Source organism: Scardinius erythrophthalmus (genome assembly GCF_964197995.2).
Source record: "Scardinius erythrophthalmus genome assembly, chromosome: 5".
NCBI lineage: Eukaryota > Metazoa > Chordata > Actinopteri > Cypriniformes > Leuciscidae > Scardinius > Scardinius erythrophthalmus.
The window spans coordinates 3,825,081-3,840,489 of record NC_138225.1 but is presented as its reverse complement, the minus strand read 5'-3'; the positions used below and the strand labels follow the sequence as shown (position 1 = coordinate 3,840,489).

The following is a 15,409-nucleotide window of genomic DNA, read 5'->3' as shown; positions in this document are numbered from 1 at the left end:
TAAAGAGAAACTTTTTTTTATTTTTTTCCCCTTAGTATAATTTAAGATGAAGTGTACAAAGAAGTAAATATGACATGTCTATATAAACATCATTACATTGCAGTGTAAGTCCCTGATGCATGCATTATTAAATCACAAAAGGAAAAATAATCATGTATCTCTTTACGTCAAAACAAGAATATAATCTCAGTCATCTTTTAAAAATTACACATCTAAAGATAGAACTTTTGTTAGCCTTTTTATACTTGTCATACAAAAAACACAAAGACATATAAAGAGGATGTATAGAATTATGGGTATATAATTCCATATAGAGTTATGGGTAAGAGTCAGAGGTTTTGGATGTAAAAAAAAAAAAAAAAAAAATCACACCCTGAATGCTTCAAAATGCCATTTGAACTTGAAGGTTTGTCCACCACAGGGTCAATCTCTAGCTGTGTCCCAAATGACGCACTATACACTATATACTTATGCACTATGTACTCAACGGTGTAGTATATGAACTTAATGAATGTATTTTGTCTTTCAACATCAGCGTCTGATAGCTCCTCCCCCATCCGCTACGTAATTAAAGCTGCGACAGTCGAGTGCATGAAGTGTCCAACGTTCAAAACACTTTGTTTTTTCGGTTAAACAAGTGCATGATCCATTCTTTTTAGAATAGTGCGAACAACTCGCACTATTTATTCCACAAAATGGCGTAGAATAGTGCACAAGTACTTGATTTGGGACGCACCTATAGACTAAACAGAAACACTTCATCCGGTTCACTCCTCGCTGGTCATCTTGAGGAGGTTCTGCTTGTCGATCTTGAAGAGCCTCCACCCTTCCTCCAGAGACAGATCTGACGCCCCACGCCGCTTGTAGAAGTCGATGGAGGGCTTGTTCCACTCCGCCACGATGAAGTGCATACTACTACACCGAGTCCTGACCGCCGTCTGCAGGAAACCAATGATTGGGAACACTGATTTAGTACAAGATATACTGCCATGAGGAAGATTGGAGAGGCTGTATAATGTTAGATCATTAACCTGGGTATAATTATTGTAGACTTTGAGCTTTGGTACACTTGTGGAAAAGAATTACACTTAGTATACTTTTACGGAGAAAGTCATAATATCATAATATTTGATATTATTTCAACATCGTCATTACAAATGTGAAAATGGCAAATTAGTTTATGCAAGTTTCAATCAAAATAACACTTAAGTATATTTTAGTGAAGTTTTACACACATATACATATATACATATATATATATATATATATATATATATATATATATATATATATATATATATATATATATATATATACACACACACTCACCTAAAGGATTATTAGGAACACCATACTAATACTGTGTTTGACCCCCTTTCGCCTTCAGAACTGCCTTAATTCTACGTGGCATTGATTCAACAAGGTGCTGAAAGCATTCTTTAGAAATGTTGACCCATATTGATAGGATAGCATCTGTAGTTGATGGAGATTTGTGGGATGCACATCCAGGGCACGAAGCTCCCGGTCCACCACATCCCAAAGATGCTCTATTGGGTTGAGATCTGGTGACTGTGGGGGCCATTTTAGTACAGTGAACTCATTGTCATGTTCAAGAAACCAATTTGAAATGATTCAAGCTTTGTGACATGGTGCATTATCCTGCTGGAAGTAGCCATCAGAGGATGGGTACATGGTGGTCATAAAGGGATGGACATGGTCAGAAACAATGCTCAGGTAGGCCGTGGCATTTAAACGATGCCCAATTGGCACTAAGGGGCCTAAAGTGTGCCAATAAAACATCCCCCACACCATTACACCACCACCACCAGCCTGCACAGTGGTAACAAGGCATGATGGATCCATTTTCTCATTCTGTTTACGCCAAATTCTGACTCTACCATCTGAATGTCTCAACAGAAATCGAGACTCATCAGACCAGGCAACATTTTTCCAGTCTTCAACTGTCCAATTTTAGTGAGCTTGTGCAAATTGTAGCCTCTTTTTCCTATTTGTAGTGGAGATGAGTGGTACCCGGTGGGGTCTTCTGCTGTTGTAGCCCATCCGCCTCAAGGTTGTGCGTGTTGTGGCTTCACAAATGCTTTGCTGCATACCTTGGTTGTAACGAGTGGTTATTTCAGTCAAAGTTGCTCTTCTATCAGCTTGAATCAGTCGGCCCATTCTCCTCTGACCTCTAGCATCAACAAGGCATTTTCGCCCACAGGACTGCCGCATACTGGATGTTTTTCCCTTTTCACACCATTCTTTGTAAACCCTAGAAATGGTTGTGCGTGAAAATCCCAGTAACTGAGCAGATTGTGAAATACTCAGACCGGCCCGTCTGGCACCAACAACCATGCCATGCTCAAAATTGCTTAAATCACCTTTCTTTCCCATTCTGACATTCAGTTTGGAGTTTAGGAGATTGTCCTGACCAGGACCACACCCCTAAATGCATTGAAGCAACTGCCATGTGATTGGTTGATTAGATAATTGCATTAATGAGAAATTGAACAGGTGTTCCTAATAATCCTTTAGGTGAGTGTATATATATACATATATATATATATATATATACATATATATATATATATATATATATATATTACATATTTACAAACTTTTATGTTAGGTGTGATTAATCGCGATTAATCGATTTGACAACACTAGTTTAAATTTATATTTAATGCAATTGGTTGAACTTTATTGGTTGTGCTTTTTTTGACCCACGTAAGCACATCTTAATATGCGATTTCATAATAATTATTTCTACTGTTTTTGAAATATTGTTAAAATGTACTGACTAGCATTTATGGTAAACTAAAATATACTTTATAAACTAATTTGCAATTTCCCATTTGTAATGACGATGTTGAAATAATATCAAATAACACACTACAGTTAAAATGATAGTTTTACTTTACATGTGCTTCAGTGTATTAGTCAACACATCAAATCAAGTGCACTTCTTTAAAGAACAACAATAGATTATTAAAACATAATGAATTAAAATGCAAAGTAAATAAAATAACAAACTATTGCAAAGTGCACTTCTAAAAGTGTGTACTCTCTTTAAGTACATTTAAGTGGCCCTTTATTTCATTTAAATTATATTATCTTCAAGTACAATTAAAAAAAATATAGCTGCAAGCAGCAATTATCGGGGCCAAGCAGAACAAGACAAGACGTGTCAGACCAGCTGCAACAATGAGCAAAGTTTGGCGTCAATATGTCAAGGCATTGCAGAGATAAAGCCTGAATAGTCTTTTTGTCATCATGCCTCAAATTTGCTGCTGCGCTATACAAAAACGGTTTCGTCTATCGACACGAAATCCATAACTTTTAGGTCGGCACAGTCTGGAGATGATACGATTCAATTTTGGTGAAAATCGGACATACGGTCTAGGAGGAGTTCGAAAAAGTAGGTTTTGAATGAAAATCAAGATGGCCGACAGGAAGTTCGGCCAAATAAGGAAAACTTGGTATCTATGTTCTCGGCGTGACCCAAGGAATCTATTAAGACCAGTGGCATTTCAATAGCCGGATGTATTCAAAAGTGATTAGCCTTTTTGTAAATTTTGTTATAACTTTTGACCACTAGGTGATGCTGGTTCAAAACTTCTCACGCTCCTTCATGGCATCGTGCTGATGACCCATACTGAGTTTCGTAACGATACGTTCATGCATTCATAAAATACAGCATTTTAGCACATAATTCAAAATGGCCGACAGCCAAAATGGCCAATATAGTAAAATTGAATATCATTTGACTCAGCATGACGCCCTGAATCTAACGAGACCACTTTTATGACAAATGGTTTGGACAAACTATTCAGAAGTTATAAGCAAAAACAGCCATTTTTCATATCTCCGGACCAGTAGGTAGCACTGAGCCGAAACACAGCATGTTGCCTCAGGTCATGCTTGTGATGATATGTACCAAGTTTGGTCTGAATATGATAAAGTGTTGAGGAGATACAGGCTTGAGTCTGTTTTCGCAAGCGCTACGTAAAATTTGTTTGCGTGGTATTTGAGAACGGTTTCACGAATTAACATGAATTCCATAACTTTTTGTCAGCATGGTCTGGAGATGATCTGGTTAAATTTTCGTGGAAATTGGAGCAACGGCCTAGGAGGAGTTCGAAAAAGTAGGTTTTTCGGAAAATTCAAAATGGCGGAAAACTTTCCATGACGGAAAATTACGTCATAGGATGCAATCGAATCGGCTTGAGCTCAGGAATCAGAGGAAAAAAGAATTTTGTTTCTAGCCCTTGTGATTCAAGGGTTATTAGCATAAACATGAGTGCAAATTTGGACAGTTGGTGGCGCTAGAGGAATGGGTTTGGAGACTCCAAATTTGCTATGGTGACTGTTCAGACTGTCCTCTATCAGTGTGCCGAATTGCACAACGCCAACAGATACAATAGGTGCCTACGCACATTCTGTGCTTGGCCCCTAATTACACTTGTAAGATTTGAAGTACACTACAAGTGCACAATTAAGCGCACTTCTGTTTCACAAGGATAACTATGCACTCTAGCAACACACAGGAACAGCTCACAGAAATAGATGCGGTTGATCTTTAGGTGTTATAAAGGAAATTACCTCACTCAGTTTCTTCAGGATTTCAGAACCGATCCCAAAGCCTAATTTGAGCAGAAGGAAAAGTGTTACATCATAAATCTGACCATTTGATTTCCCAAATGCATACGGTCACATTCATACCCCGATACTCCTTCATGACATAGAAGTCCTCCAAGTAGAGCAGTTTTCCAATCCAGGGGTCATAGGTGAAATAATACATGGCAAAGCCAACGATCACATGACCTGGAAAAAAAGGTTCAATCACTCTATTGTTTGCAGGAAGAGAATGCATTTTGTAGCAACTTCAAAATCACAGATAAGACTGATTTTACACGGAGACAAGCGCTGTTGGTTTGCGATTTGCTGAAATTAATTTCGGGTGGGATTATTGGCATCACAACTCTCACAGTCACCACAGTCACGTCATCCCAGGTGTCAATTTTTTGATTAATCTGTCACTTCACTTTTTCTTTTCACTTTTATTGTGTTGATTTGAACATTTATACCACACTGCAAAAAATTATTTTCCTTAGTATTTTTTGTTTTCCCGTACAAATATATATATGTCGTGTCGTGCAAACATATATATAAATGTTTATATAAAAACAACGGTGTTTTGTGGGCCTGAAAACGCATGTTTTTGAAACCGATACCGTTATTGTCACAATTAAACTACTAAAGCGTAAATTTGTGAATGCTTGGAAATTGTGCATGTGTATAACGTGTTCAGTCTATATGCGCGTAATGTTTCTTTACAAAGTGGCATCGCCATCTATTGACCTGGCATGAATAATACAGCGTTTTTTTAGCCATTTCCGCAGATCCGTGTGAACGGAGTTCGTTTTGACAACGAGGCCTTCTGTAAACGTAAAACACAAAGGAAAAACTTTTCCATTTTAGGACGTCATTGTCGTGTAAACGTACCCTTAAATCAAGATAGATTTACTTGAGAAGCTAAATGTTATAACTTCTTGTTTCCTGAAAAATTTTGTACGTTTATGCTTAAATATTTCCCCGCCATTGACAGAATCTTCCGGCAATCCATGTTTTCCCTGTTATACGGTAGGGGGCGCTATTACACATCTTCTGAAAGAGTACTGAATGTTAATATCTTAAGCCATTTTGCTTCTCAAGTAAACAATTTTAATTTGTTAAGATATATTAAGATATATATTGTTAAGATATATATATATATATATATATATATATATATATATATATATATATATATATATATACCAGAAAAACGAGACAAAAATACTGATTAAGAAAATATATATTTTTTTGCAGTGCAGTAGAGTAGGGTTGGGAATCAAAACACGCTAAAAAGACTATCATGACGTTCATTCTTCCACAGATGTAGATGGAATATAGTTATAAAATAAAATATCATGGCAATTAGAATAGTTTCCCAAACATTTGCCCATTAGTTCCTCCTCGGAATTACTAAAAGATTCATTAATGGAATCGATCATTCCTTGCAATTCCCATCCCTAGGTGTGAGTATGGTAACAAATCCATATGATCCATCTGAAAGAAAGTTGTTAGTTTTGGGCATATTGTTGTGTGTGTAAGGCTGGTGACGTCCCAGCTGTTATGGGCCTTACCTCTGGTTTATTGTATATGTTACACTATTGTAACCGATCTTTCAGTTACCTCCCCGCCCATCCATGTACACGCCACGGGCAATGTACATGGCGAAGCAAGAGACTGTAGCCTGAAGACAATAAATTACAGAGGGGGATTGGATAAGCGTTCTTGGCAATTGTCAAACAACTGAAATTCTTTGTTGAATGTTCAGATGCACAAAAAAGACACTTTATATTCCAGTGCTCATGTTACAGTGTTGCTTCAATTAATAGGCGAGTTCACCCAAACAAGAAACTCTGGCCTTATTTACTCACCCTCATGTCAATCTAAACCAAATTTTACATGCAACTCTTTTCAACAGCTTCAAAAAAAGACAAAATCCCATTATAAACTATACATGTAGTATAATCCAAGTCAAATGGTAGAAACAGACCCAAATTTAAGTTGTTGCACTACAAAAAATTATGCATTTTTGACTCGTTTTCCAGTTCAAATATCTAAACAAGATGCATTTGAGAAGCAAAATGACTTAAGATAACAAGTCTTGTTTTCTGAAAAAATTTAGCAAAAGAACAAATATCTGCCAAAAAGGTCAGGAAAAAAATAAAATTGTGTTCTATTTGAATTCGTTTATTGTTCTGACCCTAAATTTGTTCTTGTTTTAAGCATAAACTCACTTATTCAAGAAAAAAAATAAGACTTAATATCTTTAATAATTTAAGAATGTTTAAATAATTAGTAGTTTTGCACTGGAATATTGAGTACGAAAATAATTTTTGGGAGTGTGCATAATTATAATGTTCCTAAAATCTCATTTTTGGGTGAACTAATACGTAACATGGGCACTGCAATGCAAAGTGTTACCAAACACTGTTTTGCGTCATTATGCACAGAAACCCTTTTGGTAACCCGAGCGTCCGTGAGAGTTTAACACACTCCTGATGTGCTCACTTCAACCTGATTTGGGGAAAAAAAAGAAAAAAAAAAAGAAAAGCAGAACAACAACACAACACAAAGTGCATTGAAACGCAGAGTTTGTCCAGGCTCAGTCTTACCGTCGGCGCTCTGGTGCTGTTTAGGCACTTCAGCCACTATACAGTGATAGAAGGGATGATCTCCGAAACCGTCCTCCAGGAGATCTACAGGAGCAAAACAGCAATTACAAGACCGTAACAGAAGCTGCAAACTCTGAAATAGGGCTGCAACAAACGATTATTTTGATAATCGATTAATCTAACGATTATTAGAACGATTAATCGACTAATCGTCGATTATTTCGCCGACTAATCAGTAAGTTTGGAACGATTATTCAGCCTTTTCAATTTGTTAAAACACTGAGTTATACATATTCTAACTATAATATAAAAAAAGAAAATCACTTCAGCTTTTGAAATGGTTGGTTTAATGAACTTTGAGTCAACTAAACAGGTCATTCTCTTTAAGTTTTCAGATTTCTGTCCAACTCAAATCACACACAAATGCAAAAAGCATTGGTTAAATATTCGGTTCTCTTTCAATAAAAAAAATGAACAAAAAAAATTATCAGCTGCATTACAGACAAACTTAAACTGCAAACAATTATTATAAGAACACAATTTAAAAAAAAAATTGACAGCTGAGCTGACAGAGACATTCTCATTCACCTTTTAATTTACAGTATAAAAAATCAACAGACATGATATTCTTCATAACATCTCTTTTGTAAGTCTTCATGAATATGGAACAAAATACAGGCAAGTGATAAGACTGTAATAACTAATAGTTACAATAATAAAAACAGCCCTGAATCCTAAGCTCGATCAAGCTTTATTCTATGCAAAAATAATCATCACATTACTGTAATTATATTATTATTGTTAATATTATTGCTATTATTAGTAGTATTGCATTCTCTAAAAAGAGATTTACTGCTAGTTATTTACGTTAGCTCCAGCTGGAGAACATTCACCTCTCACCGGCTCGTCTCGTGCCGGGTTTTTCCTCTTTAAGTGCTTTAACATTCATGTTGTGCTCCCGTGAAAAGCAAGTTACGCCTTGCATGTATTGCACACGACAGCATTCTTGGTTTGAAGTTTTGTGAAACTTTCACACACCTAAGTTAGCTAGTTCGGATTCGTTTGCACTCCGTCATAATTCGCGCTGTGTTTTCTTCTACCGCAATAGCATTTGTAACGGCTGCATTACACTCTAGCGCTACAGCGCCGTAGCGGTCAAATCGCGATATTGCAGGCCCTTACATTAGGTCACGTGGGATCAAACGACTACTCGACAACAAAGATATTTGTCGACAATTTTTTATTGTCGACGTTGTCGACAATGTCGACTAATCGTTTCAGCCCTACTCTGAAATGTTATTGCATTTACACTGCCGTTCAAAAGCTGGAATAACAAAAAGCTTTAAAAAGAAGTCTCTTCAGCTCACTTCTGCTCAAAAACACAGTAAAAATTTGAAATATTATTACAATTTAATATAGCAGTTTTCTATGTGAATATATTGTAAAATGTAATTTATTCCTGTGATCAAAGCTGAATTTTCAGCATCCTTACTCTAGTCTTCAGTGTCACATGATCCTTCAGAAATCATTAATTGTAATGTTTTACCATATTACAGTCTTTACTGTATTTTCATTAAATAAATGCAGCCTTGGTGAGCAGAAGACACATTTAAAAAATCTTAATTATTCCAGACTTCTGACAGTCAGTGTACTTACCTTTTTCAGTCAGAATAACTTGATCTTCCATTTCCTCAAATTTTGCCAGTTCCTAATACAAAAGATACATATTCAGGTTAAAAATGATGAAGTTAGGATTACTAACTACTAGTGCTGTCAAATCGATTAATCGCGATTAATCACATCTAACATAAAAGTTTGTGTATACACACACACACACATTATATATTTGCAAACTTTGATGTTAGATGCGATTAATCGACTAGTGCTGAAACTCTTCAGATCTCAACATCACATTTGAGCTCACAAACACATCTTTATCGTCAGTATCTTGTATTAACACAGCATCAGTCAGGTTTAAAACTGAATTGATCACCTTTATGAGTCGCAGTATGTCAGACACGTCGTTGGGCTCGGCTTTCCGTAATATAAAATTGGCCATTTTCTTCTTTTACTCTTTTTTCCTTTGCTCACTAGTCCTCTGTATGTGAAAAGTAGTAAGATTTGTTTCTTCATCCGCTTCTCAGAGGGTTGCCCTCAGCTACAGGTCAGAGATCGGCTCTCTCTCGCTTGGAAAGGCATCCAGAGGCTGTTCTGGTGATAATGGTTCAGTTGTGTTCACAGTCGGGACGGTTCCTTCTTTTATTGATGCTCAAAGGGGACGGAAACTTTCAGGCCACTCCCAGTGTAACATAAACTGGTTCTTCCTGAAAACTGGGGCTTGTTTGTTCACTCAAAGCAATATGGGTTAATGTTTACCATTCTGGAAAGATAATCTCCAGTTTATGAACATGCAATCAATATATTTATACAGGTCATGTAATACATAACAATCCTGGTTAACCTAATAAAGTGTACCAATTCATTTGTTTGTGCAATCTAAACAATTGCACTAATTTAATTTAACTTAATTAAAATTGCACATACAGCCAGATGTAGACATTTCATATTTGACAATTATATTATTTATTGCAGATAGGCCTATATGTAAAAATTGTCAAGCCATATCTAGAGAGCAGACTGGTCAGTATATCCATAATAATACACTAATAATGTCAGAAAAATTAAATGTGCATTAAAATAAACACTTATTTTACACAATATTTACTCAAAAATCAGCAATAAACAATTAACACTTTTGCTAATCAACAAGTGGATAGTCTGATCACAAAGTCAAATATCAGTCAATAAAAGTAATACAAATTAAATTCAAAACCTAGAAAGTCAATGCATACTTGCATTTTTATTTATTAAAACATTTTTCTAAAATTCACAAAACAAAATAGGTTTAAACATGATTCATATTTATAACCAAAAGCACATCATGAATATAAATGATGGTTGAGGGAAATCTGCAAAAGCTTATAAAAACCCATTTATATCCTAATAAAAACACTATAAATAGATCAGTGTGCGTTAAGTCAGGTTTGCACATGATTTTATATATGCAAAGTTTTAATAAATCAGGGCTAATGTGCATGAGGAGGTTGGTGGAGTGTTTTGCCATGATTTGCTCTTGTGTGTTTTCAACACAACCTGACTTACGGTTGGTTTGCTACAGAAAAACATTTATTTTATATTATTAACATCATCTTCAGTGATATCACAGTTAATGCTGATTGTCAGGAAGTGTTTCTGGAGAATTCTTTCTGATACGCTTTCCTCAAAAGATCTTAAAAATAAACGGGTGTGACGATGGAAAAATGTTTGCACATGCAACTGGATGACGTATTAATGCATTTAACGACTAATATTACAACAGAATTTCCTGCACTGAGTAACTTCATATGCGGATTTTTCCATTGTTCCTGACACATGACACTGCCAGTATTTTTCGTGGAAAATTTTCGCATTACACCTTTGACCCAAACATGTGATTGACCTTTGCTGCATAAACCAAAACACAGTCTGAAGTAAAATCAGGTCTGGGAGCAATTTTCCACAGCCATCGTGTTACAAAGACACTGCTCTATTTGTTCTGGCTATTTTGACATTCATAATGGAGTATTATTGTATATATAAATTGTGCTGCAAAAACAAAAGACAAACTATTTGGATACAAATTCAGCAGTTTGTTTGCAGTACGTCTCGTCCATGAATGCATGAGGTCTGAAATGCCACTCAAACACTACAAGATATAGTTTAGTCTTAAGCTATAGCTTATTTCCCCAACATTATTAGTATTAGAGGGTTCCTGCACCTCATGACCAATGAATATCCACGACTTATATAGTCATTTGTGCTTAATGGAGGAAGTTTTTTAACACTTTATAACTTTAAATATTCAATTTATTGCAAAAAATGTGTTCAATACAATTCTCGATCACACTGGGAAAAAATGATATACATTATAGAAATATCCAAGACTTTTATGAGTTTATTGATTTTATCTATTTGGCCTTTGCAACTTCCTGAAAATTCCAGATTTTCTGACCATGGAAACCCAAATATATACATCACAGAGTACATACTTAAAATAATAATCTATTCTAAAGCACTAGTCCACTTCTATTATAGAGTTCATAATACTGAAATTGCAGCAAAACTGCATGCGCTTAACGTTAAGATTTAACATAACTTTATTGTCTGGCAGTTATGTTTGCACTTTAGCCTTAGCATCTGTCTGGGACGGGGTCAATAACAGCCTTATCTAGTCTTTAACAGTGTGACATTACTGCGCATGCGCATGTTTCACTAATACAGGCCTTTCCTTAAAGGGGTCATGACATGAGAAATCAAATTGGCCTTGATCTTGCGAGATATAAGAGGTTTTTATACCATTAAAACAAGATTCATAGCTTAAAACGTCCTCCATAAACAAAGCATTTGTTTAATCAAGCTCCAAAAATGGCTTGTTTGGATATTGCAGGATCTATGATGTCACACAGGCAGGCCTACATTTATTTGCATATGACATTGGCGAATAGTTTGTTTGCGCCTCTGTTTTATATGGATAATGTTTCACTCCTGCAATAGTGAGTGGCATTGATAATGTTTCTTCTGCAATGAGCCAATCATAACAGTGGTGTTTACTAAAGCCCTATAGGCTCTATGCACGATCGCTTCCGCGTTTTGTCTCAGCCCGCCCAGTTACATCCAGTGCTGCGTCAGAAGCCGTTTTTGCATTAGGTGGAGATAATGGCAAATTACACTCTCTGTTTGCAAGAACTTCCAGCGGTTAACGTGAATGATGTTAACAATATTGTGAGGCAGTTAACTGTCACAAATATGAGTAAGAAAGAGAAGTTCTTTAAATTAAAAATTTCGAGCTACATCGACAACTTTAAGGGTGAGTATTCTCTCATATCACGCGAAATCCGACTAGCGAATCAGTTTCTAAAATCGTTGTCTCCGTTTCTGAGAAAATTAATTTTATTAAAGTGAATTGTCCTATAGATAGGTTTCCGATGACGTCACATTTCTCCCGCAACTCCTTACGGCGCCATCTTGTGTGTCAAGTGGGTCAAGCGTGTGTGTTACGGAACATGATAATATCCTGAATCGTTATTATTCTGAACATAAAAATCATCCGATTATTCTCCGTTTGGCTGGAGTTAATGTTCAGTGCTGCTCTTGTGAACATTTAGAGGTTTTGTGCTCTGGAGATGTGACACTTTATCTAATCATTTCCAAGATGGGCTAGCTAAATGCGCTAACGTTAGCTCTCATCGGCTGTCAAATCGCTGTACCCAGGCGGCTACTATCGACACAGCCCTTGAGAGGTGTTGGTTGGGCAGAAGCACACTCTGACGATTGTCCACCTTCATCACTTTCTCTGTGGCCACATCAGCTGGTCGAGCCAGAGGCTACACCTGGAGCACATCGCTCCGTGCCTCTGCTCTCCATCTCTCTCCTACACTAAATTAGTTCGGAGCGTTGTGTTGTTGTTTTTTTTTACCCAGATGGTGTTGTCTTGACACTGAGTCTAAATGTACCGTATAATAAAGGCTGTGCAGATATCAGCCGCCTGGCTACAGCGATGTGAACCGCCAATGCAGGGCTCCAGACTAACATTTCCACGAGGGAGAGAGAGCAAGACAGCGCTTAGTTTGGAGACGGTGAAGTTTTGTTTACACATTCGCCTGGCTCCGAAGAGAGAGAGAGAATGCACGCGCGCGACCGGCTCTCTCTCTCTCTCTCTGCTTGTTCTTTCAGTTAAACATGCGCCCAGTTCATCTACATTACTCACCGATCAAATAAGACTTTGGCGGGACAAAAATTCATTTTGGCGAGCGCTAAAACAAGTTCAATGCAGGAGAATTCATGCGTGAATTTAACTGAGTAGTACATGACATGCACTCGCACAAATGCGACCATATAAAAATTTAACTCGCACATTCTAACAAAATAATTGTATGCTTCCAGAGACTTTCTTCCTCTTAATTCGTCAAAAGTGTACGCACTAACAGTGTGGATGAGATACTTGGCAATGTCCATTTCCTGAATATCGGGGTACGCCGCAGGATTAGCCTAACTTACATAACCAGTCCTCTTTCGACATTGTGTAAGGATCCTTTCCATCGATATAACTCAATTTCTCATCATATCTTGCCTGGCAAACATCGTCTGTGTCCCTGTAAATAACCTTCACCTTGTCGCCAGGTTTGGAGGAATTTGTCATCGTTATCTCAACACAAAAGAGTCAAAAATACTTTATATTAACTGGCTTTCTATTAATGCAGCACAGTGGCTTACTGACAGCTTTGACACACAACATGGCGGCGCGCCGCAGAGGATAATGGGTAATTCGCGAAACGGAAACCCATCTATAGAATGCGCTATCCGGAAGTAAAGACGCCGGCTGAGATCCTACCGGAAATATGTCAGCAGCGTTCGTGCATAGAGCCTATTCGGACAGGACTAGTGTAACATGGAGAGGAGGGGTAAAGTCATTATCTCCAGAGCTTCTCTGTGATTTTAGTCCCGTCTGAATGTGCATCTCAGTGATCATCACGGACAATGTCAGTAAAGATTACGGCGGCTTCTACCTTCAGTAAAAAGGTCTGGAAAAATGACCTCAGGTAATCCCCTGCGAATAGACCCGCTGTAAATATGCACGTAAATATTTCATCATTTCCTGTTTAAAAGTAGTTTTCCGCAGTTTTTCCAAGTATGGAGACGCTTGAAAAAGCATCAGTTGCGTTCTAGACGCTGGGATGAGTCTGTGGCAAAACTCAAGTGTTTCACACACACCATTCAGATCAGAAAGAAGATCGACAGCACTTGTTAGAGGCACGAAACATCTTAGTGCCTTTTACCAACATAATCCAATCTGAAGTTAATTAATACATCGTTTGACCGGACATAAAGGTTTTATATATATATATATATATATATATATATATATATATATATATATATATATAAATATAGGTTAGGCTATGTGTTATATATATGTGTGCTATATGCGCACGTGATATCAGGAAGCAAGGCAATACGCACATAACGACAGCCACCCACACCCCTCCCACTTCTGCTAGTTTTACTGAGATCTCTTACCCCGTGCGAATTGGCCATTAATATTACAGACGTCCTGTGGTAAAATTACATTACTCCATCTACCCTGGTAAAGTTAGTCCCGTCTGAACAGGGTTTAAGAAGCCTTAAAGGAGCCGCGCCTAAACTCTTTCCCTGCCAGTGCTTAAAAAAAAAAAGTGTTCAGCCACCGCCAGCATTTTTTATTGTTTTGACAAACTTCATGGCTCCCAGAATATTTTGATGTCTAAATATATCTGAACACGCTATATATTAAAAGAAAGACCATACCCTCTTTAAAAAAACAAACAAACATATGTTTTATTCTAACTTCATTTAGCATTTTTGTCATAGACCGAGTCTGGATGGGATTCAGAATGATGATCAACGCACAGATGGAGTAGATCGAGTCCATCAACACCCCCAAAGCTTCACTGTCCTGTAGCTCGTCCTGGCTCCACATTTCATTCAGTTTTGATTTATATATTGATGATCGCAAAATTTTACATTATGCATCTGTTAGCACATGATATCGCTTGATTCTGCTTCTTCTTCACCTGTGTTTTCAGAAGATGTGTAATAGCACACCCTGTATAAAAAATGTGAAAACATGCTAAGCCGTAAAATTCCGTCAAGGGCGGAGAAAGAGATAAAAACTGATCATTTCAGACAGAGGGTCAGAAAAGAAATCTATATATATATGCGATATTATACAATTACTACATTATAAGTGAACCTCAATAAATATATAAAATAATACAAAAATCCATGTCATGACCCCTTTAAAAATAATCAAATGTTTCTTATTCAGTCATTTAACTCTAATAAATTCAGTCTCAATTCAATTGGAATGTATTGCAATTACAGCAGCAGCAAAGCATCACTGATGATTTACTTTCATTTCAGAGAAACTCCTTTAATGACAGGACTGATTGATGGTTGAGTGCTTCAAAAACTGCACCATATCCCCCTCTAGTGTCAGACACATCTGATCAATGCATGTGTTTCTATCAGGACTCCCACACCTTTGACCAGTTTCCATGGCTAATGATTTGGTTCCACTTTATATTAAGTGGCTTTAAGTTCTATGT

General features: G+C 37.0%; 1 protein-coding gene across 1 annotated transcript; it reads right to left on the bottom strand.

The window, feature by feature from the left end:
- sat1a.1 (spermidine/spermine N1-acetyltransferase 1a, duplicate 1) lies at nt 1-9,461 on the bottom strand. The gene is made up of 6 exons (XM_081365945.1): nt 9,220-9,461; nt 8,883-8,934; nt 7,227-7,310; nt 4,723-4,824; nt 4,603-4,643; nt 1-938 (listed from the first exon to the last, which is right to left on the bottom strand). The coding sequence occupies exons 1-6, from the start codon at nt 9,283-9,285 to the stop codon at nt 768-770; spliced, it is 516 nt and encodes a 171-aa protein (XP_081222071.1). The 5' UTR covers nt 9,286-9,461; the 3' UTR covers nt 1-767.
- Between the last annotated feature and the right edge of the window lie 5,948 nt (nt 9,462-15,409).

What these genes read in the sequence shown, in the direction of transcription:
- sat1a.1 (XM_081365945.1), bottom strand. Translation starts at nt 9,285, where the DNA reads ATGGCCAATTTTATATTACGGAAAGCCGAGCCCAACGACGTGTCTGAC. An exon ending in ACATACTGCGACTCATAAAG is followed by an intron (nt 8,935 to 9,219) that starts GTGATCAATTCA and finishes CTTTTGTATTAG; the next exon opens with GAACTGGCAAAATTTGAGGA. An exon ending in TCCTGAAGAAACTGAGTGAG is followed by an intron (nt 939 to 4,602) that starts GTAATTTCCTTT and finishes GGTTTCCTGCAG; the next exon opens with ACGGCGGTCAGGACTCGGTG.